At 34.9% G+C, this 23,136-nt stretch overlaps 1 protein-coding gene across 1 annotated transcript in view; it reads left to right on the top strand.

Moving 5' to 3' along the window:
• Window positions 1–23,136, top strand: part of DNAH7 (dynein axonemal heavy chain 7) — a 265,071-nt gene that overhangs the window by 187,905 nt on the left and 54,030 nt on the right. Inside the window, 6 exon segments of the mRNA XM_021075816.1 lie at window positions 4,452–4,642; window positions 8,441–8,574; window positions 9,300–9,635; window positions 15,062–15,188; window positions 16,401–16,595; window positions 18,066–18,158. Of these exon segments, the coding sequence (XP_020931475.1) occupies window positions 4,452–4,642; window positions 8,441–8,574; window positions 9,300–9,635; window positions 15,062–15,188; window positions 16,401–16,595; window positions 18,066–18,158 (1,076 nt within the window).

Raw genomic sequence — 23,136 nt, 5'->3', positions numbered from 1 at the left:
GAAGTGAAAAGTTTTAAATCTATTATAGAAAGAGAAACAGATGGCAAATTTTGTAACTATTTTTATATTTAACCTTCAAGTAAAAGAATCAGTTACTGTTCCAGTTTGAAAACATAGCAGTTAAAGACTCTTCCATTTAAGAAGTTATCTTTAGATTTTGGCCCATATCAGGACAGTGGTTTCTGATCTGTCGTCCCTGGCAGGCAGCCTGGGTAGGGAAGACAAAGGTTTCACCTTCACCCTCCTTGCCTCTGCTTCAACCAGAGCTGGCCTCCACTTTCTTTGTTTATATTGAGCTTTAAGATAAAAATCCTCTTTGGAAAAAAAAAAGGATCCTGCTGCTTAAAAAAAAAGTTCGAAAGCCAGTGTTCTAGAAAGTGAAGGTACCTCTATATTAGCTACACCAATGGATAAGGTGTACATAGAATGTTATTCATATTAATATTGCTGATAAATCAATTTACTTGAAAAATAAACGAAAACAATTTTTTTGATTTTTAAAAAGAAATCAACTTGTACGGAAGATCTTTAAAGGGCTTTCCATTAACTCTACAGAAGAAATTCTTTGTCTTAAGAGCTGCATCCGATTTCACAGAAGAAATTCTTTGTCTTAAGAGCTGCATCCGATTTCACTTTGTGAAATCAGATTGTTATGATCATTATACAATTACAGATGTGATAAATTCATTTGAGTAATAAAAAACATGAGAAAAAAAAAAAGAGCTGCATCCGGCATTATCTGAGCCTTCCGTACTTTTATCTTATCTCCTAGCACTTTCTTTTCTCTGCATGTAACATATAAGGGAGGCGAAACTACTTCTAGTTTAATGCTTTTTTCACTTGCTTCTTTCTTTGTTCACTCATTCACCTAACAAGCAGTTATTTTGCAACTACCACATGCCACTGAAAATACAGCATGCACTGACAGACTTGGTCTCTGCTGTCTTAGAGCTTTGGTTTAAAGAAATGGATTACACGTGGAATGAGGGTTGGAAGGTGGTACAAAGAAACAAACAGAACCAAGTATTCTTTTCAAATTTCTTTGAAAATGTGAGTACTGGGGAGTAGGCAGTATACATAACAACATGGCATTGTTTCACATTTCTTAGCTTTCTGCTGCGCTCTTCCTTCCATTTGATGAATTCCTTTAAATTTCATCCTGTAAGATGCAGCCCAGACACCATTTTCTATGACATCTCCCTTGACCTCTCCAGTGAAGTGCCACTACCAAAGCTTTTTACAGATTTCTAGGATTGCCCTTGTCATTGTGTGCATAAGTGTTTGTTTCTTACCTCCAGCTCTTTGAGGGTCCCCAGGAGGTGCTCCATAATTTTTGAATCTACTTTGAATACAGTGTGCTGCACAGCTGAACAGATTTGTTCCTATTAATTTGAAAGCTTACATAGGGTAATATAGGTAATTCATAATTTTAAAAAACCCTGATATCGTTAATGTCCTAAATGCAGAAGAAATTTGAAAAGAAGCCTAGGTTCTCTTTGTCTGTTGCTAAGGACAACTGTTTGCAGTGAGATGATCTGCTTTACTCAAAGATAGTAGCAGCCCTGTGTTTGGATTCCCAGGCCTGGTTTCCCACAAGCTTTGCAAATACAGGATGGGCTGGTGCTTGGGAATGAGAAAGGAGGTTTTTACATAAACATCAGCATTTTGTTAACTTCGATGATAGAAATATGAAGAGAGAAAAGCCTGTCTCATAAATTCGCTCCTATGTTTTAACATGAAACATATTTTGATCTAATTAAACGTTAAAGACATAAGTTCAGGTCAAAATAAAATAGTTAAATTAAGGATAGCATTTTGTATAATTCATGTACATATGGATTTTGGTTTTTTTCTGTTTTCAAATTTAAAATACTTTTGATTTTCTAGTGAGGCTTATAATACAATAAATATTCAATGCTAAGAGCATATTTCTTTGAAATCTGGATGCTATAGAAATCTTTCCTAACAGGTTTGAGACTTTATTCTACTAGTGAGGAAATAAATTTTCACTTTTGGGGAAAAGAATCAAGTCTGTAGTACTTAAGTTTTTTGGTGTGTTTGTAATACTTAAGTTTTATGATGTATATTTTAGCTTTGAAAAGAGACACTTATACATGTTAATGTAGACATTCTTAATTCCATGTCAAACTAAGAAACAATAGAGGGAGAATAAGAGATGAAATTGTGTAACATAATATTAATTTTTAGTAAAGGATAATTTTAAATATCAGATTTTATGCAAAAATCCTATGAGATGCCATGATTTGAGTTTGGCTATGGTAGCACCCCCAAACACCAAAATGTAAGACTTCAGTTTGGCAAATGTATCAAGTATCTTAGCAGTGTCACTGACACTTCAACCCAGGCTTCCCCTTCTACAGTGCTATCTTAAGAAAATATTCTGAAACACAAAGTGTTTGCAGCAGTACTCTTTATAATATTGAGAATAGGAAACAATCCAGATATCTGATAATGGACTATTGGTTTAAAAAAATGAAAGAACATTAATATTATGATTTATCATACAGTAATCAAAACATGTTTGTTTGTTAAAAACATGAGGAAATATTCTATAACGGCAAGCACAATAATGAGGATGTGAAATTAGACATATTGTTCAGTCTCAATTGTGTATAGAAAAATAATAAAAAGTACTGAAAAGGGGAGTTCTCGTTGTGGCTCAGCAGGTTAAGAACCCAACTAGTATCCATGAGGATGCAGGCCTTAATTAATTAATTAAAGTGGGTTAAGGATCCAACCTTGCAGCACAGGTCATGGATGTGGTTCAGATCTGGCATGTTGCTATGGCTATGGTGTAGGCTAGCAGCTACAGCTCCAATTTGACTCCTACTCTGGAACTTCTACATGCTGTGGGGTGTGACCATAAAAAAAAAAAAAAACCTGAAAAGGAAAATATAATTTAAATCCAAATAATTATCATATATATGTATATAAATATATATGTATACATGGTTTGGTGTCCTATGTAAGTTTGGTGTCACAACTTACACATGCTGTGAGTCAACTACATAAAATATTTCTGGAGAGGGAGAGAAAGATCAAGAAAATCTGACTAGACACATAGTTTTCCAGTGTCTTCTGTTGAAAGATAAAGTGAAGCATTTGAAAATTTTTAAGAGTTTATTTAGGCAAAAAATCCATTCAAATCAGGCAGTGCCAAACCAGAAGTGATTAGAAGTGCTTCTCTGACAGGAGCTGGAGACAGACTTGGACCATGTAGAAACATAAGGAAGCAGAAATCCTATTTGGGTGTCTGTAATTGGTTGGCTTTGAGCTTTTTTTTTTCTCTTTTGGTCTTTTTTAGGGCGCCACCCATGACATGTGGAAGTTCCCAGGATAGGGGTCAAATTGCAGCTGCAGAGACTAGCCTACACCACAGCCACAGCAATGCCTGATCAGAGCCGTGTCTGTGACCTACACCACAGCTCATGGCAATTATGGATCCTTAATTCACTGAGCAAAGCCAGGGATCGAACCTGCATCCTCATGGATACTAGTTAGGTTTGTTACTGCTAAGCCCAACGGGAACTCATATCTTTGAGCTTTAATTTCATAACCTTGAGGCATTTACAGTCTTACATTTTGATTTACTTATGTAAGCTATTACAACTTAGAGCCATCTCAGTCTAGTGGCCTTCTTGTTTAATTAATTTAACATTTATTTTCCCCTACATTTTCCACGTGTTCTACAATAAGTGTGGGTTACTTTTATCATTAAGATATAGTAACTGTTTAAATAACTACACCTAGAGCTGCTTTTTTCCTGGAGTCTTAGACAAATATGTCGCACTAACATCATACCTGGGCACAGAGTGAATCCCAGACCCAGGGAGTGGGGAGGGTCCTGAGTAGGACTCTGACTAAAAGTGTGAAATAGGCAGGTAACCACATGGACTCACCAGTTAAGCTTCCCACAGATATCTGTATTTTTATGGCATCATCCCTTTATACTCAGAAGACAAAAATAATTTCAGGGGGATTTCTCACGCTGGCGCAGTGGGTTGAGAATCTGACTGCAGTGGCTCAGGTTGCTACAGAGGTACTGGTTTAATCCTGGCTGGCTCAGTGGATCAAAGGATCTAGCACGGCCACCTGTGACTCAGATATAATCCCTGGCCTGGAACTTCCACATGCTGTATATGCAGCTGTAATAATAATAATAATAGGAATAATTTTATAAGTAATTAGAAACAGCAGCAAGTTAGAAGTCTGAAAGAATTTGCAGGGTTGAAAGTTTATAGTCAGATACATTCCCTGGCCCAGGAACGTCCATATGCTGTGGGTGTAACCATAATAATAATATTATTATTATTATTATTTTATAGGTAATTAGAAACAGCAAGTTAGAAGCCTGAAAGAATTTGGAGGGGGAAAATTTAGAGTCGGTCAATATTAAAATAACATGAAATCTTTTTCTGATTTTACTCCAGTGTTGCTGGAAAATGTGGGAGAAGAACTGGATCCAATTCTGGAACCTCTTCTACTAAAGCAGACCTTTAAGCAGGGTGGGAGCACGTGTATCCGACTTGGGGACTCCACCATTGAATATTCACCAGACTTCCGCTTCTATATCACTACCAAGCTGAGAAATCCTCATTACCTTCCTGAAACTTCAGTAAAGGCCAGTATCTAAAATAACGTTTCTTTATCAGATTTCACAATTAATGACTATATTTTCTTCCTGAGCCATTAGAAGAACCAGGTCTTCCGGAGAAAAATGGACTTCGTCCTTGCTTGGCATTTCCTGAAATTGCCATAGTAATTTCCCCATGTTGCTTTTGTATGAGCATGTAAGTAATAAAGGAGACTTCAGTATGCAGTGAAAAAAAGACCATAAGAATCTAATTTCGGCAATTGATATTATTCTTAGATTTTCATTGTTAAAAATAGATGGCATGTATGCATATTCTTTCTTTGTAATAAATGATAATATGCTAATTCTTAGAATGAGAATTCAGGAAGAGAATTCCATTCTTGCTTAGAATAAGGTTGCTGCTATCGGATTTTATATAATTACATAAAAGAACTGTTTTCAAATCACCAATTCTTTTAAAATACTAAAAATTCTTTTAGAAAGTAAAGTTACTTTAAAATTTTAGTCAGTGATTTAAAATGACTTGAGATGTTCGTCTGTAACCGAGCTCCTGTAGGCTATCCCCCCCCTTCTTTTTTTGCTTTTTAGGGCCGCACCTGCTGCATACAGAGGTTCCCAGGCTAGGAATCGAATCGAAGCTACAGCTGCCGGCCTATGCCACAGTCATAGCAACGCAGGATCCAAGCCGTGTCTGCAACCTACACCATAGCAATGCCAAATCCTTAACCCACTGAGCAAGGTCAGGGGTCAAACCCACAACCTCATGGCTCCTGGTCCAATTCATTTCCACTGCACCTCAACGGGAACTCCAGTTATTCCCTTTTTTCCCAGTCCTTAGCCCTGGTTGGCACCTGATAAATGTTTGACAGATGTTTGTGAAATGAGCAAATGAGTGAGGGAAGGAAAGAAGCAGAGATGGCTTTCATTTATAGAAGCTAGAAGCAGAGGACATTAAGAAATACTGCTTCAGATTTTGAAAGACACATATGGAGATAAGATTTATCCAGAGAGTTCGAATGCTATCCTTTATTAGAAATATTTAAATTAACATAGGCATTGCTCTTTAGAGTCAGGGGAAGCACTAAGATGGCATAATTCATTCCCTCCAAGCACGATCCCTGCTTTTGAGCGATGTGAAAAGCAAATAATCTATGTAAAATGCTTACAATAAGGCCCAGCAATAGAAATACAAGAGTGTTAACTATTTAGCGTTATTATTTTTAAATGTAAGTGAAAGGAGTTCCTATCATGACTCAATGAGTTAAGAACCCAACTAGTATCCATGAGGATGCAGGTTCAATCCCTGGTCTCCCTCAGCGGGTTAAGTATCTGGCATTGCTATGAGCTGTGGTGTAGGTTGCAGATGTAGCTCAGATCCCATGTTGCTCTGGCTGTGGTGTAGGCTGGTGGCTACAGCTCTGATTTGACCCCTAGCCTAGGAATTTTCATATGCTGCAGGTGTGGCACTAAAGAATAAAATAAGAAATAAAAATTTAAAAAATAAAAATAAATGTAAGTGAAAGAATGGTTTTTTTTAATAAATCACATGGAAAATCCTTTTTACTTTCAGTGAAATCTATGCAAATATCACAAATAATATAAATAATCATTAGTACACTAACAACTAGTTATAGCAGAAGCCATAACCACTGTGGAGAGGAGACTATTTTATGATTCGAAATCCTTCAGGTCCCTAGAGGGTCTTATTGCTTCATTATTTTTAATTGTTGGGATTGATTAAACAGGGATTAGAAAACATAGTGAGACAGTTCATTGCTTTTGTTTACAAATTACAGTGTTTTCTCTTGATCTTACTTTTAGGATTTTTGATGTACCTTTACTTTCACAAGTACCCAAAGGGTGATGCCAAGCTGCTATCATCCTTTTGAATCTAAATGAAAACAAAACCACGAAGCCACATTTGTATGATTTTAAATACTTGTTTGTGAACAAACGGCTAGGCTTACAAAATCCTGATCTCAAAAGATCTAACATTAGTGGAATATAAGCAAGTCCTTCCTTGTGTCTAAATAGAATGAGGTAAAAATTGTACAACATGCATTTCACCAAACTCTGTGACCTGTTCTGTGTATTTGGTTTCTCATGCCAGCAGGAAATATCCTTGAAAGCACTAAATATAATTTTTCCATGAATAAATTCCAAAAGAGTAGAGAATTGCATAACAACATTTAATAACTTTTTTGATTGCTCAGTTTTAAGAATTGCTTATTATCCCATATAAATTTATGATTATGCTCATGTAATCTACACTTAGTGCCATCCAAGGCCCACCATGGGGCAGGCAAGGGGGAAAAGCTTAACCCAAGGACACCACCATGGAGAAGGTGCCTGGCTTTGGGAAGAGGAGAGTGTGGCCCTCACAGGGATTCCATAAAGAACATTTTACACTTCCTGGTCATAGGAAATTTCTGACAGAAAACGAAATTACTCTGTTCCTGCGAAGGAAATATCCTCTCACTAGGAGAGGTAGGGAGGGAAACACAGGTTCTCCCAACTCAGCAGCTGGAGCTGAGGTACATGCGACGTTTCATAGTCTGTGTGTGCAAGATTCCACAATCAGTTCACTGCAGCTAAAATGAAAGCACGTGAAAGGGAGGAGTGGGACATGATGTTCAAGGCTAGATGCCAACTTTAACTCAAGACATGAGGGCAAGCAGACTGCAAAATAGATGCTTAAAAAAGCAGGGGGGAAGTTCCCTGTGGTGCAGCAGGTTAAAGATCAAGTGTTGTCTCTGCACGACTCAGTTTACTGCTGTGCAAGTTTGATCCTTGGCCTGGGACCTGCCACATGCCTTGGGAGTGGCAAAAAAAAAAAAAAAAAAAAAAAAAAAGGCAGAGAGGGTCGGGCGGGGAAGTTGAATTAAGCCAAGGTCAAGTGTTACTAGCTTATGAATTTGTTGGTGACCAGAGGCAAAAAGTTTCTGTATTTTATTTCCATATATTGATGGGTATGTGGAGAGCAGATTGCGTAGGGCTGGGGAATGAAATGAGACAGGGACAAAAAGCGTATCAAAGACCATTCTCAGTTTGTATCGTTATGAGGGAACAAAGAGAGATCACTCAGTAGCTAAATGGGATTGTGTGGATGATTTGTTTTTTGCATTTTTAAAAGAGATATCTAAGCATGATTACTTTCCCACTTATGGGAAAGACTCAGGAAAGGGGGGATTTTAAGATGTAGGCAACAGAGTGAGACCTGCCTGTAAGAGCTATTAGATACCAGGATAAAGCAGATATTAGCAGACTGCAACTTGATGGACAGTGTGGAAATGCACATTCCTTAGTTCACAATAGTGACTGAGTACCATATCATAGTATAATATGCTGTACTGTAATATGATTTATTGCATTAAAGTATACATTGTTGTGTTATATAATATGATTACTTATGACAAGTAATCACAGTGTTCTTTTTACTCTTATCTCACTTTGTAAGATCTCCTTTACTTTTTGGCACCGCTAGGATCCTTAAAACATAAATCAGCTAGCCCAGCCAAGATGAAGGATAGCTTCCAGCCTGATTCTAATCGATTTGGGGATTAAGGAGTTGTAAGAAATTGGACCAATTTGAAGTAAGAGTAAATTGATCACCACACAAAACCCTTTAAAGTATTACATTTATGACCAAGAGAAACTTGAATGAGCTTTGAATCCAACAATCAAGCTTGACTGTATCCTTAATACAGTCTCTAAAAGTTTCACTTTTCACACTTACTACTATGGTAGAGTCATTTTGAAGTGTGTAAGCAGAGGCTGTCTCAGTAGAAACACTGCTGTGATTACTGTGTATTCTTTCATTTTCAGGTGACGCTATTAAACTTCATGATCACGTCTGAGGGAATGCAGGATCAACTTTTGGGAATTGTAGTGGCACGAGAAAGGCCCGACCTTGAAGAAGAAAAGCAAGCCTTGATATTACAAGGAGCCGAAAACAAAAGGTTTTAAACGTTATAAAACCCAGAATTATTCTTACTTGTTTCAAGATCACTTAGAATGAATGAAAGTACATTTTAAAGATCTCCTTTGTTAGATTCAGTAGGTACATTGGATGGAAAGACTTAGTGGAAAATATAAGGTTTTACCTTGCCTCTATGTTAATTTGGAAGATTGCATTGCAGAGTATAATTTTATACAAGCACTGGGAGAATTAGAGGGCCTGCCACACATCAAAGCCATATATTTTCACCTGTTCAAGTTTTAGCACAAAAGTTTTAGGATTCATTATGTGGCTGAGGTTACCTGTTTTCGCTGGGGCACAGTCTTGAATAAATAAATTGCTGCAGCCCACTTTCTGCCTGTAATATCTATATCATAGGTAAAAAGGGTAAGGCTTTGTAAGTCATGAAAAATTTCAGAAAATAAATGGAGTGATACTTTCTGTTCATTGGGGGCTGAGATATTTGATGGCAGAGTAGATTGGCTTAGCATCTCTCTCTCAAGTTACCGCATAAATGACCATTAGAAAGAGAAGTGAAGCAGAAAGGCCTGTCTTTTTGACATTTTGCAAGATAAGAAATTAATTGTATGGCATCACGGTTACGGATGTTCGTCACAATGTAATGCATTTCTTTAGGTTACAAGCTCTTTGTCTCTTATAAAAGAACATACACGTGAAGTGATTTTTAATGATTTCTTCTGCTGAGAACATTGTGTTTTATTCCAGGCAGTTAAAAGAAATAGAAGACAAGATTTTAGAAGTCCTTTCATCTTCAGAAGGCAATATATTAGAAGATGAAACTGCCATTAAGATATTATCTTCCTCCAAGGCTTTGGCTAATGAGATTTCTCAAAAGCAGGAAGTAGCCGAGGAGACAGAGAAAAAGATTGATACCACCCGCATGGGCTATCGACCTATTGCTATTCATTCCACCATCCTGTTTTTTTCTATTGCTGATTTAGCTAACATTGAGCCCATGTACCAATACTCACTAACCTGGTTTATTAACCTTTTCATCCTGTCTATTGAAAATTCAGAGAAATCAGAAATTTTGTCAAAAAGGTACGTAAAAGCAATGCTAATTAATAGTAATTTTAAACGTGCATGGAAAATACATAGTGATCAATGTCCTTCATTGTTGCTTCAGGGAGTGGTGTGTACTTCACAGCCACATAGCTAGAATTAACTTGATTAATAACTGTAGCAGAAATAGATTTGAGGGTTAGAAACTGAACAGATGTGATCAAATTCAGTCTGTCAAGAAACTGTTTACAGAGATATGGGATTATAATGCCATTCTAAAAAGAGAAAGCATTTACCTCTGTTTATCATTTACAGAATATAGTTATGATTGGAGGTATGGAAAGAGAAGGCAATACTCCTAAAAAATAGGACTCTTACTCTCTGAAAGCTTGCATTCCACAAGCTACAGATTCACATTTTGATATACACATATATACCGTTTGTCTGATAACAGGGTTTTTAAAGGAAATAGTCTATCATGATTATTATGTTGTTCTTATTTATATGAAATATTTTCCTGTTGGCTATTACAGTAAGTAATGGAATTAAGGCCTACTTAATGGTAAGTCTATAAGAGAAAAAAAGTTCATTTTATTTGTTGTCAGTGAGATAAATTTTAGTTTGGCATTAAAACATGTTTTTAATAGAGTCTAACATTAAATTATGTCTTAAACAAAGAAAATAATTGCCACCTTTGCCCTTTATAACTTTATTGATCAGTATGGAGCTAGGTACTTCAGTTTCCTAATTCTTCATACCCACAAAGGAAACTTAGTTTACTGCTTAACATAATTAAGAAAAATCTTTTAGAAATCCAAAATTCTCATCTCCTGAAATCTGAATTGAATTCCTTTCATTTATCATGGTAGAATTTTGCCAAAATTTAAATGTTCTTAGACTGAGCGATTTTCAGTTAGTATCATTCATTTTTTTACAAACTTGCATGTAAGACTAATGTAGGTATAAGACTGACACTTGGCTTAACAAACAACTTTTTTAAATCTTTGCCCATGAAAAGGAGAAGAAAAGGAGGAAGAGATTTGTCTTTAGGGAAGGAATGCATGATTATAGAGTTTAAATTTTCTTTTTATATTACAATATTTGAAAATGTTTCCTTTATTTCTCTATTTCTTCCAGTATCTTAACATTTTCAAGGTTAACAAGGACTACTGAAATACAGAAATCAAAAATTTGTGACTTTTCTTAGAAAAGTCCCCAACCATTTGCATTACATTATTTACTCAAACAGGCATGTCTAGTTTTCACGCTAGATCCCAAGTTCCTGGAGGCAAGGATTTAAAAAAATACATTCCTAGAAATGAGAACTTGTCACAGAGCTGATCACATGGAGTGACACAGTAAATCATCTTCTGCTTTTTGCTGCAGTTCTTAATTTCTACCTTGGTTAAAACATGACCACCAGAATGCTATCATTTTAGTTAGTTTAAAATCAAAGTTTGGCTGGAGTCTAGAGAAAAAACTTTTGTTTTATCTCTTAAAAGACACATTTTGTGTACAAGATTTAAAAATTAGGACACATTTATGCTTTAAAAATAGTTATTGGCTCTTTCATTATCTTATTATATCTCATCCACAGGTATGAAATCTGCTTCTTCATAACTGTGACATAGCTTATGATGTATAGAAAATCAGATTCTTGTACCCAGATCTAAGATTTGAATGAAATCCAGAAAACAAAATATGACTTTCTTTTTTAGTTAAAATCCTTTAATTTAGAAACAATAAGATTATATTGGTGACCACAGCAATGTTAAAAGTATAATTCTGGAGCCAACGAATAAATAGGAAAAATGCACTTGAAAACTTTTATTGAAGATACACATACAAAAACATGCAGAAATCAGAAGTATTCGCTTGATAAATTTTCATAAGTGAGCACTCAGGTCAAGACATAGAACATTATCAACAGTCCAGAGAGCACTCTGTGACCCCTTCTAGTCCCTTAACCCCTACCCTGAAGGTAATCACGGTCCTGACTTTGAACACTAGAGATGAATTTGCCTATGTTAAAACACCATGTAAGTGAAATCACATGGTCTGTGCTTTCTTTTTTCCCCTAGCCTCTTGCACTTAACATCGTGTTTGTGAAGTTGGTATTGTTTTGTATAGTGCTGTGGTATATTCACTTTCATTGTTAAATAGCATTCCATGTGCTCCTATACTGTTGGGAAGTGTAAAAGCAAATCTTTTCCCAATTCAGAAATTTTCTCCACAAAGTGGTAGAGAAAAAAAACAAAACAAAACAGGTTTTTATTGAGTAAATATTAAACCAGAATGTGACCTGCATCACCAGCAATCCACTAAGATATTGGAAAAACAGAAATCTCCTAACTTTACTGACTGAGTTAGCAAACTGGCTTCATCCAGAAGAAAAACAAATGTCTCTCATCTTTATGACAGGATGTAGTTTTACAACTAAAAGCCAGGTGCCCATGAAGACAGCTCTCAGGTCTTTGAGAAGGACATTCTTGGGTCATAAATCTGACAAAAGACCTACCTAGTGTTCACAATAATTTATATATATTTCAAAGAGGCAAGAAACTACTTATAATTTTTCCTATTTATTTTTATTATAACTGATTTACAGTGTTCTGTCAGGTTCTGCTCTACAGTAAAGTGACCCAGTTATATGTATATTTATACATTCTTTTTCTCACATTACCCTCCATCATGTTCTATCATAAAAGTAAATGCTCTTGAAAAAGGAGAGGGAAATACCTTTAAAAATTTTTTGATATGAAAAAAATTAAACCTCTTTTTTTTTTTTGCCTTTTCACTATACCACAAATTATTCATTCATTGTACTGTTAAGGACATTTGGGTAGCTTCCAGTTTGGGGCTATTTTACATTTTTGCTGTCCTGAACACTCTTGTACATGTCTTTCATATGTACACATGACTGGTAGGTATATATCCAGGCATGGAATTGATGTTCACAGGGTATGCATATATTCCATTTTAATAAATATTGCCAAATAGAGTTTCAGAGTGGCTACAACAAGAGACTTTGTCAGTAGTCTTAAATCTTCCCTTTTTTTTTTTTAAGGAAAAAGAAGCTAGCTCCCATTCACAAGTCGAAAATAGAGTTCTCATGGGAATCATTTGTTTATTTGTCAATCATTGATAAATATCAGATAACCTTTTAAATATATACAACTTTTACTTGTCAATCATACCTCAGTAAAGCTGGGGGAAAAATCACCAAAATCGGATAACCTGTGGACTCTGGGCAGCTATAGGATTATAGCAAAATAATAAAGGCAAAGAAAGCATGTGACTTTTTGCAGCAAACTACTAAATTGTTTGAGAGTCTTAAAATTGGTCTAAAATTATCTCTTATTTCCTTTTATTCAGAGATAAAAATTATTTCATTTTTGTCTTCTGATAGTTTTTATTCATAATAATCATTTAATTTTGACACCAAACATACATTATAGCTACTATGGTATATACCATGAAATAGGCGTAATAATAGGGATTATCTGTTTTTTATAAAATTTAATACATCAGAATTTATTATAGCAAAATTAATAACTGCAGCAAAAAATAAGTACAGAAACAAAAATCTAACTAGAATATAGCTTGTTACAGGAACCAAACAAATTAATTACTAACTCTCTCTCTCCTCTATCTTAGAAATACACGTAAGATGACATGAGTATGCACACAGTTTCTTTTCCTTCTACCTATTTCAAAATAGTTTTCTCATGTTATTAAATACTCTTCTAAAATATAATTTTTAGTAGTTGCACAATATATGAATGTACCAAAATTTTCTCTTGTGAGACTGGCACATGGTCTCCAACTTTTGTATTATAAATAACTGCAATAAATATAAATCTCCACATCATTAATTATTTCCTTAGGCTAAATCTCAAAATTAGAACAAAGGTGTTCACTTCTTTCAGATTCCTGACATAAATTCCTTTCCTGTAAGTTTATTCAAATGTACAACTCCATCAGAGGAGCCTGAATGATCTTACAGTACTGCGTCATGAATCAGCATTGAAAATAATAATCTTGATCCTCTCATACTTTAACAGATTTTTAAAATATCAGTTTTAATCTGCATTTTTATCACTAATGAAACTGAATTTGAATTTCTGGTATGATTGACCCTTATAATTTTCCTTTTGATCTTCCTATCTACAAGAGGAAATTTTTCTTAAGTGCAGAAATTTTTATTTTATTCTAGAGAGACAAATTTGAGTCACCCTATATTAATTCTACTGTTACAGATGTGAGAAAGTAAATGCCAAGTGTGGAAAAACCATCTATTAGCAAAAAGTAAGGACAGGAATGGTATGATTATTTTAAATCTTCCAAAAATTCAGCTATATTTCAGCAACTAGTTTTAAGACCCTTTCTATCAAGCTTTTACAGACTTCTCAGAAGTAAAATATATGAATTTGTTATAATTCTTTTTATGGGAATGCTGACAGGGAATAATTAAAGAAATAGGGAGGTAAGGAAAAAACTAGAGCTGGGATGATATACAGCTCAGGCTAAGAGTCTGGAAATAGCCAAGATATGGTTGTGCTGCTAGACTTTTTTTTTTTTTTCCTAGACATATTAAGAAAGGCCAATATAATGTTGCTTATTCATAATCAACCTTCACTAATTTTTCCCTTAGATAATTGATCTGTTTGATAGTTGAGGTCATTAATCTATGTCAATAATTAGCTCTCTACAATTATTTTTAGCCAACTGTTTATTTCTATTATAACTGCTAAAACCAATGTAATAAAAATATGTTTTAAATTTTTGTCTCAGTGGTAGTTTATTCTTCATGAGATAATTAGTGAAAATGCTTAAAGTGCTAGATTCATACTAAGAATTATTGTGAATACAGATCACACAAGTTAATGCTTAGAAGCTGTTAGTTGCAAATATTGTGATTATTAATATTTCTGTGTTTATGTGGTAAATAAAAATGTAGGTTATCAAGTTTTATATTTCTCCTGCTTTTATGGATTTATGAGCCGAGTAACACACTACTAAACTTAATGTTAATTTAATAAAGGAGCTTTAAATGAACTTTAGTCTGTTCATTTACTATAAAATATAAAATATTTGGAAGTGTTGATGGAATAAGGAAGTCCAATTTTATCCTAAGACATGTTTTATAAAAATAGTCCAAAAACTATTAAGTGTAAGAGATTAATATACTGTGCATTGGCTTTTTTTCCCAGAAAGAAAATTAAGTTTTTTTAAAAGACCAGTCGATGGTAAAAATGCAGTTCTACTCAAGTGCTTCTACATTGTGTAGCTCTCAAATTGGTGCTCCCAGTTAATAAAGATCCTTGATTGTTTTGGGAGTAATTGACCAGAAAGCTTATTAGAAGAGCATATGTCTAAATGGTTTATAATAATTTTCCTCAAGCGCATTTTTTTGAAAGGATAATGCATTTTTATTTATTTACTTTTCTTCTATTGACCCTTAGGCTTCAAATTCTCAAGGATCATTTCACTTATTCACTTTATGTTAATGTCTGCCGATCCCTTTTTGAAAAGGATAAACTACTCTTTTCCTTTTGCCTTACTGTAAATCTGATGATACATGAGCATTCGGTCAGTACTATTTTAATTTATAGTGAAAAAGCCATATTAATGTTAATTGATTAATGTATGAATTCGTGTGGGGACATACACAAAAGATTGTAAATAGTAATTATCATAATTAATGCCAGAAATCACAACTAGACTGAAATTTCATAGAGGTGAAAAATAATCAGCATGCATTGTGTAACTACTACTACTTAAATTGTTGTATGTTTTAATTTAAAATAGTTTCTATCAGAATCTCATATAAGTATGCATATAAATTTACTAAATATGTATTACACCAAGTAATAATATAAAAGAATGTTTTTAGGACCTTTTGCAATTTTGTCAAATCTAACCATTGGGCTTAACAGTAACATTTATTAATTTTTTTATGTGTTTCAAATCAATTTACTTAAGCTATAGGAATCACTTTAAGAATGGTAAATTCACTGTTTTATATACTCATATGTTTAAGATTTATGATTTCATATGGTGATGTATTAATTACATTCTGAAGGAGTAAAGTCTTTATTTTTGCATTTCTTGCAAAAACGTTATAACATTATCTCATTATATTTTATACAAAATAATTGAAAACATGGCAGGTTGATGACTTTTTGTCTTCCCACAATTTTTAAAGCCAATAAAACTCTAAGCAGTCATTTCGGAAATATGTTCAAGCAGAATAAATTTCAAATTGTCATGTTTAGATCAGTAATTCTGGAAGGAAATTATCAGAAAGTAGCTATCTAGAATGGAACTATTTTTGAAAACTGGTTATAGTAGGTACATTGGTTTCTTATGAAGAAAGATACCAGTATCTATAGAATTTTTTTTCTTTTTTTCTTTTCTTTTTTTTTTTTTTTTTTGTCTTTTTAGGGCCACACCAGCAGCATATGGGGGTTCCTAGGGGTCAAATCAGAGCAGTAGCCACTGGCCTACACCACAACCACAGCAATGCCAGGTCCAAGCCGCGTCTGTGACCTACACCACAGCTCGTGGCAACACTGGATCTTTAACCCACTGAGCGAGGCCAGGGATCAAACCTGCATCCTTATGGATGCTAGTCAGATTCATTTCCTCTGAGCCAGGATGGGAACTCCCAGTAACTGTAGAATTTTATAGGGATCATATCTGTCTTTAAAATCCAACAGTCAATTCTTTTCAAATTGTTGTTAAGTTTACCATGTTTATGATGAACTCATTTCTGACTCATCATGCTGCTTTGTTACAAAGATTAATAAATCTGAGTGGAGATTTCTGTTAACTGGTGGCATTGGACTGGATAATCCTCATGCCAACCCTTGTCCGTGGCTTCCTCAAAAGTCTTGGGATGAAATATGTCGACTAGATGATTTGCCTGCCTTCAAAACCATTCGTAGGGAGTTTATGCACCTAAAGGATGGATGGAAAAAAGTCTATGATAGTTTGGTATGTTTTTAACCCTCTTATTTCAAAGTTTTTAAGTGGAGAAAATAACGTTAAATAATTCATCCTTATATTTGAATGAAAACAAGATTTAAGTACGCTTTTAACAACTGGTCAGGTATTAAAATCAATGTTTCAACATTGATTATCCCCACCTTCTGAATTGGTGGTTCTGTTTCCACTTCTATTTGACTTCCTCAAAATGTGTAGGGTTGCAAAAAACTTCATAGTCCTTAAAATACTCTTTGAATTTCGATGCCAGGTTTTTATTTATTACCAACTTAGCCTTTAGCAATAATAATGGAAGATGAGTTAAAATTGTACCAAATAGCTATCGTTTAAGTTTTCTGACTGCAGGATACAAGCTAATATTTTTGTCATTGGAAGGGAAAGAAAAGCTAATAGTTCTCAAATAATATTTACGGGACCCTGTCTTGCTAATTGGAGACTGTTATAGCATACCATGATATGCAATTTTCTTCCTGGAATATATAGATATTGTTGCCTTCCCCCATTATTTCTTTAGTACAAGGACTAATATTAGGCTGATTCTCAGTTAATTTTTTCTATTGTTTCTACTCTTTGGACATTCTGCTTTCCTTGGGTTTAATATGCAACAGCTCTGTTTGAGAGAGGTGGAAGGAGCCAGATATGTGGAGAACATGTTTTGTTCAGTTAGGTATTTATTATATTTACATGATAGTAAGATTGTGCCTACATATTAATTCAATATTCTGGTCTCGAGTATGTTTTGATATGTAGCTCATTCTAATTTAAATGGAAATTTCACTGTGCTGAAGCATGGAGATTTCTAATCACAGATATCACATAGCCTTCCCTGAAGTTTCAAAGATACAAATGTCTCTCTTTTTTTCAAGGTTTATCCCTCCTCCTGGGATCTTGATACCTCTCTTCTTGTATATTTTTATTGGCACACTTTGACTTCTTTATTATACACATTTTCAAATGTCATTAAAAAGATAGCAAATTTTTTTCAAAACAAGAAGTAGCACAATAAAATTTAGTACAATATCCTTTTTCCTTCTTTTGTAATAAATGTTTACTTTTATAAATAAATTTTATATCTATTTTTATTTACTTTTATAAATAGATAATGAGAGTAGTTGGTAGATTTTTTAAAAATTCCTTTGGCGAAATAATGGAAAAAATGCTCCTAATGCATGTTTATTTTTTAATAACAGAGATCACTTTGTCTGTTGATTAGTATTCATATTGATATTAAGCTGCTTAATTCTTGTTCCAGTTTTTATTTTTTTAATGACATTTAAAATTTTCTTTTTATTTCTTATTTTATAACTTTGCCCCCAACCTAATAAAATTTACATTAGCATTCTTGATTTCTTTTAGGCACTATATGTTTTCTTTTAAAATTGGTATAAAAGTCAAATTACTGGGGCTTTTATTAGAAATAATCTTCCAAATAAGATTGAATCATATCCACTGTCATTTTAGGAACCACATCATGAGGTTTTTCCTGATGATTGGGAAGATAAAACGAGTGAGTTTCAAAGGATGCTTATCATTCGTTGCTTGAGGCCAGACAAGGTAAATGTGGGCTTTGAAAGCAGCCCGAGACTCCAGTCCCTCTTTATGTGATCATGGTGGGGAGTAGGGGGAAGTAGGGGAGGTTGAAGGAGCTTGGGGAAATAACCGTACTTCCTTCTAAGGCAGCCATTTTTCAACGTTTGTATATTTCTTAAAACAACATTATATTAGTAACCCATCCCACTGTATTTTACAGTTTTATTTGTTACAATTCTTCCTTTTAATGTATGCTTCCCCCAAGTCCTCACAGTCTACGTCCTTTACATGTAGTAATCTCACTTTTATTTTTATTGCTTTGATAAAATTAATCAATGTTGTTTACATGAAGCTCATTTACTAGAATTTCTGGCTCTTCAAATGCTATCCTATACAGAGTTCTTTGTTGGGTTTTGGAAAGCTAATAGAATATTACTTTAAAGTCAGTCATCATTGCTGACTATGAAAGGAAATGTAAATGCTGTTAGTTTTCATTACTTAAAATAATAAATTATATAACCAGCAAATCAGCTGACCTGTCATATCAGCAAATTACAGTACTCCTTACCATCCTCATTTGTATTATTGAACTCCATTTGAAAACAAATTCACTTAAGTGTAAGACCCATATCCAGAGAGATTCACAAACTCTGAGAAATGTAGGCTTTAGGAATGCTAGAAAAATATTGGCAATATCTAATTGTGTACTGTTACTACTCAAGTAAAAGTAATACTTGAGTAATTACTTTTACTTTTAAAAGTAGTTATTTCAGGAGTTCTCACTGTGGCACGGTGGGTTAAGAATCCAACTTCAGTGGCTTGAGTGGTGAGTTCGATCCCTGCCCTGGTGCAGTGGGGTAAAGGATCCAGCATTGTTGCAGTGTAGGTTGGATTTGGTCCCTGGCCTGGGAAATTCCATATGCCATGGGTATGACCATTAAAAAAAAAAAAGTAGTTATTTCAAAAATTGTTATTATATTCACAATTTAAGTTGCTCAGGAATATGACAGTAATTCCAGTCTTACAAAAAAAGAAAAGTAAAACTTAGATGGTAAAAGCAATATATTTTTTAAAAAAGTTTTTCTACACCCAGTGATAATATAGGGCCCTAAGAGTCATAATGCTGCCACGCTCTTAGATGCTAGAAGGACCGCCAGTTGTTGAAGGTCATGATTAAACTGATGAAACATCCTTCCCCTTGGCAGCCCTTTTAAAAATGAATCTTCACTGCAACTCACTGAAACTTCAGTGTTAAGCCTCAGAAGTTTCTACTTCAAATATTAAATATGGAAGAATATAAAATGCTTCAAACTCTTGCCTAACATGGCTTCCTCCTTTAAAACCTTTTATGAACATTTCCAAAGGTTTTTACTTTCTTTTATAAGCTAAAGCCTATTCTACTGAATGACTCTACATGCACCCTTGACCTTCTCCCCTCAATGTTTGACAAAGAAGTTTCTGTTCATTTTTATATTGTTTAATTAAAAATGATTAATGAGCCATTTTCCTAATTGTGGCAGTTTAAGCTATAAATATCTTCCCAGTTTTATGTTTTTAAAATTTTTTTTTTTTTTTTTGTCTTTTGTTGTTGTTGTTGTTGCTATTTCTTAGGCCGCTCCCGCGGCATATGGAGGTTCCCAGGCTAGGGATTGAATCGGAGCTGTAGCCACTGGCCTACGCCAGAGCCACAGCAACGCGGGATCTGAGCCACGTCTGCAACCTACACCACAGCTCACGGCAACGCCGGATCGTTAACCCACTGAGCAAGGGCAGGGACCGAACCCGCGACCTCATGGTTCCTAGTTGGATTCGTTAACCACTGCGCCACGACGGGAACTCCTGTTTTTAAAAATTTGATATTTTAATCTCAAAATACATTGAACTACCAAGTAGATCAAATATTACTTTCTGTAGTCTCTCTTCTTCTTAAAGTCTTTTGGGGGGGAGGTGGGCAATTAAGAGATTCAAGCTGGAGGATTTTTAGTTTGTATCTTTTTGTTGTTAAATCAACTGAGGTTAAACTTAGGGTTTCATACTTCTCTTAGCTACTCTATATGGCACTTTAGCACCTTGTCTTACATTTTTTATATGCTTTCAAACCTCCTATAGAGTTTCCCTTGAATAGGTGGCGAATGTAGACATTAATGCTACTCACCAGTATTTCTGGTTCCCCTCTTCTGCGTACACTCAAGGTGAAGGCACTGTGACCATAAACCTTTCTTTGGCCAGGAAAATGTGAGCCAGAGTGTGAGGGAAGAAGCACTTAACTACCAGTGTGAGGTTCTCCAGGGCATTCCCCCTGCCATCAAAATTGTGGAATCATATGTTGACATTTAAGTAGCATAAACAGGCTGGAATGCTGACCCATCACAGGGAGAGTTAGTTGCCTGGGCATGACTTTGCTGGGAGAGTTAGTTGCCTGGGCATGACTTTGCTTGGATAAGAACTAAGCTTTTGCTGTGTTAAACTACTGAGATCTGGAAATTGTTTGCTACTGCAGTGTAATTCAGTTTATCCCAAGTGATCACCTAGTTACCATTATCTATACTATCACACTCATAATCCTTAATATAGAAATAATTATTAGTATGCTCTTATATTACTGGCAACCTCAAACCCTTCAATTTTGCTAGTATTAGGTACTTTAATTTCTAATGGTAGATTGCTGACTTTAGAATCTATGTATTTAAAAATAATATAGGGCTATTACACTTTTAAAAGAATAGTTTCCCAAGGCAAAATGGTATTAACACGCCAAAGAAAGGAACAGTGCTATATGAGACTAATAATTGGGCTGGTATGATATGGATTTTACTTCTTTTCAATCCTTAAGTCATGAGATTACATAGATATCTATAGAGATAGCAATAAATTCATCACTGTATCTATATTTATACCTATATATAGTTATATATCTATGTATATCTCCACTAGGAAAATCAGCTGTTGCTTGATCTCTACTTTAGTGTATACATTATTACTATCATTATTATTATTATTATTATTTTGGCTGCCTATGACATGCAGAAATTCCCAAGTCAGGGATTGAACCCATGTCACAGCAGTGACCCAAGCTGCTACAGCGACAATGCCGGATCCTTAATACACTGCTTCACAGGAGAACTCCTATAGTATATGTTACTTGTCAGCACAGCTTTTTTCTGTCTCCTTTTCACTACTCTTCCTTCAATACCAACTCCATCCTGCGGTAAGAAGCTACAAACACCAGGTTCTTTAATGCTCTAGTTTGGAAAACATAAAAGATGCTGACTAAATCACCAGTATGGAAAAATGAGATAGGTTTGCACTTTCCATAGAACTTAATGGTTTGTAGTGTTTTATTGACAAAAGAGTATCAAAGGGATAATACTGAGGTGTGGAATGTTTAAAACCCATTGCAAAATGAAGGGCTTCTGAACTATAAACAAAAAGTAAATTGATCAGCTTTCAATAAGCAACTGGTCAAATATAAATTAATATGTTTATCTGGTTCTCTGACCTCAGATAAATCCTATAGGAACTTGCAAAAACATGCATAGAGGACCACAAACTTCTTGTCTGCCTTTGGGAAGATGGTTGTCTAAATTAGTCTGTAATTTTTGTTACTGACAGATTTCATTTTATAAATCTGATGCTAGTATAATCAGATTGCAGAAGCAAAACTCAATTCTATTGCCTTCCAAAGTGAATAGCTTGCTCAGCTTCACTTACCTCAAGAATTACAGCTCAGTCTTGGAATAAAGCAAGTCTTACTCAGTTTTAACTTAACATTAGAAAGGAAACCATGAGGAGTTCCCATTGTGGCACAGTGGGATCGGGGGCATCTCTGCAGCACCAGGACTCAGGTTCGATCCCCAGCCAGCACAGTGAGTTAAAGGATCCAGTGTTGCTGCATCTGTAGTGAAAGTTACATATGTGGCTAGAATCTGGCCTAGGAATTCCCTATGCTGCAGGGCAGCCAAAAAAGAAAAGGAAACAAAGAAATAAGTCTATGTTCATCCCCCGGTGTAGACCCCTAACAGGGGGCACTAACAAAAAAATCACTTTACACCAGCCTTGTATGCTCAATGGATAATACCAGACAAAACCGCATACAGAGCAGAGGCCACTCAGAAGTCAAGCTCCGTAAAAGTAAAACAATGCACTTGAAAGCCATGTGCTTTCATTTTGTTTGTAAAATTGTAATTTAGTAAAGAAGTTAGCTTTGATGTGACATCACTTATAGGTGGAATCTTTAAAAAGGATACAAATGAACTTATCTGCAGGACAAAAACAGACACATAAACTTTGGAAAGAAATTTATGGTTACCAAAGGAGAGATGTGAGAGGGAGGGATGGCTAGGGATTTGGGATTGGCATGTGCACACTGTGGTATATGGAATGGTTGGCAAATGGGGACCTGCTGTACAGCACGGGAGCTCTACCCAATATTATGTGATAATCTTAATGGGAAAGGAATCTAAAAAGTAATGGATTGTATGTGTGTATAACTAATTCACTTGTTGTATAGCAGAAAATATCACAACATTGTAAATCAACTATACTTCAATGAAACTTTAACATTTTTTAAAAAATCAAAATAAATTTAAAAAGAAAGTAATAAAAGAATTTAGCCTTGAGAAAAGAGAGGTTATTGACAGAACATTATAAATCAGCTATAGTAGAAAAAATAAATATCTTACCAAAAAAAAGAGATGATTTAAAAAAAATCATTTTATTTTCCTTTGTTTTGTTTTTAATCTGGTAAGAAGAGATAAGCCATAAAGAGAATAATAGGTAAAAGAGCAAGGACAAGCCCTGGGACAGGCAATTAGGATATTTTTAGTTTTCCACCATAAGCTTGATATCTGTGCCCATTCATAATATCTGGAACATGGGAGTTCCCATTGTGGCTCAGCGGTAATGAACCGGACTAGTATCCATGAGGATGTATGTTCGACCCCTGGCCCAGCTCCATGGGTTAAGGATTGGGTGTTGCTGTTAGCTGTGGTATAGGTCACAG

Source organism: Sus scrofa, chromosome 15 (genome assembly GCF_000003025.6).
Source record: "Sus scrofa isolate TJ Tabasco breed Duroc chromosome 15, Sscrofa11.1, whole genome shotgun sequence".
In the NCBI taxonomy this organism is placed as follows: domain Eukaryota; kingdom Metazoa; phylum Chordata; class Mammalia; order Artiodactyla; family Suidae; genus Sus; species Sus scrofa.
The sequence above is the reverse complement of the archived record's forward strand: the minus strand, read 5'-3'. Positions and strand labels throughout refer to the sequence as shown.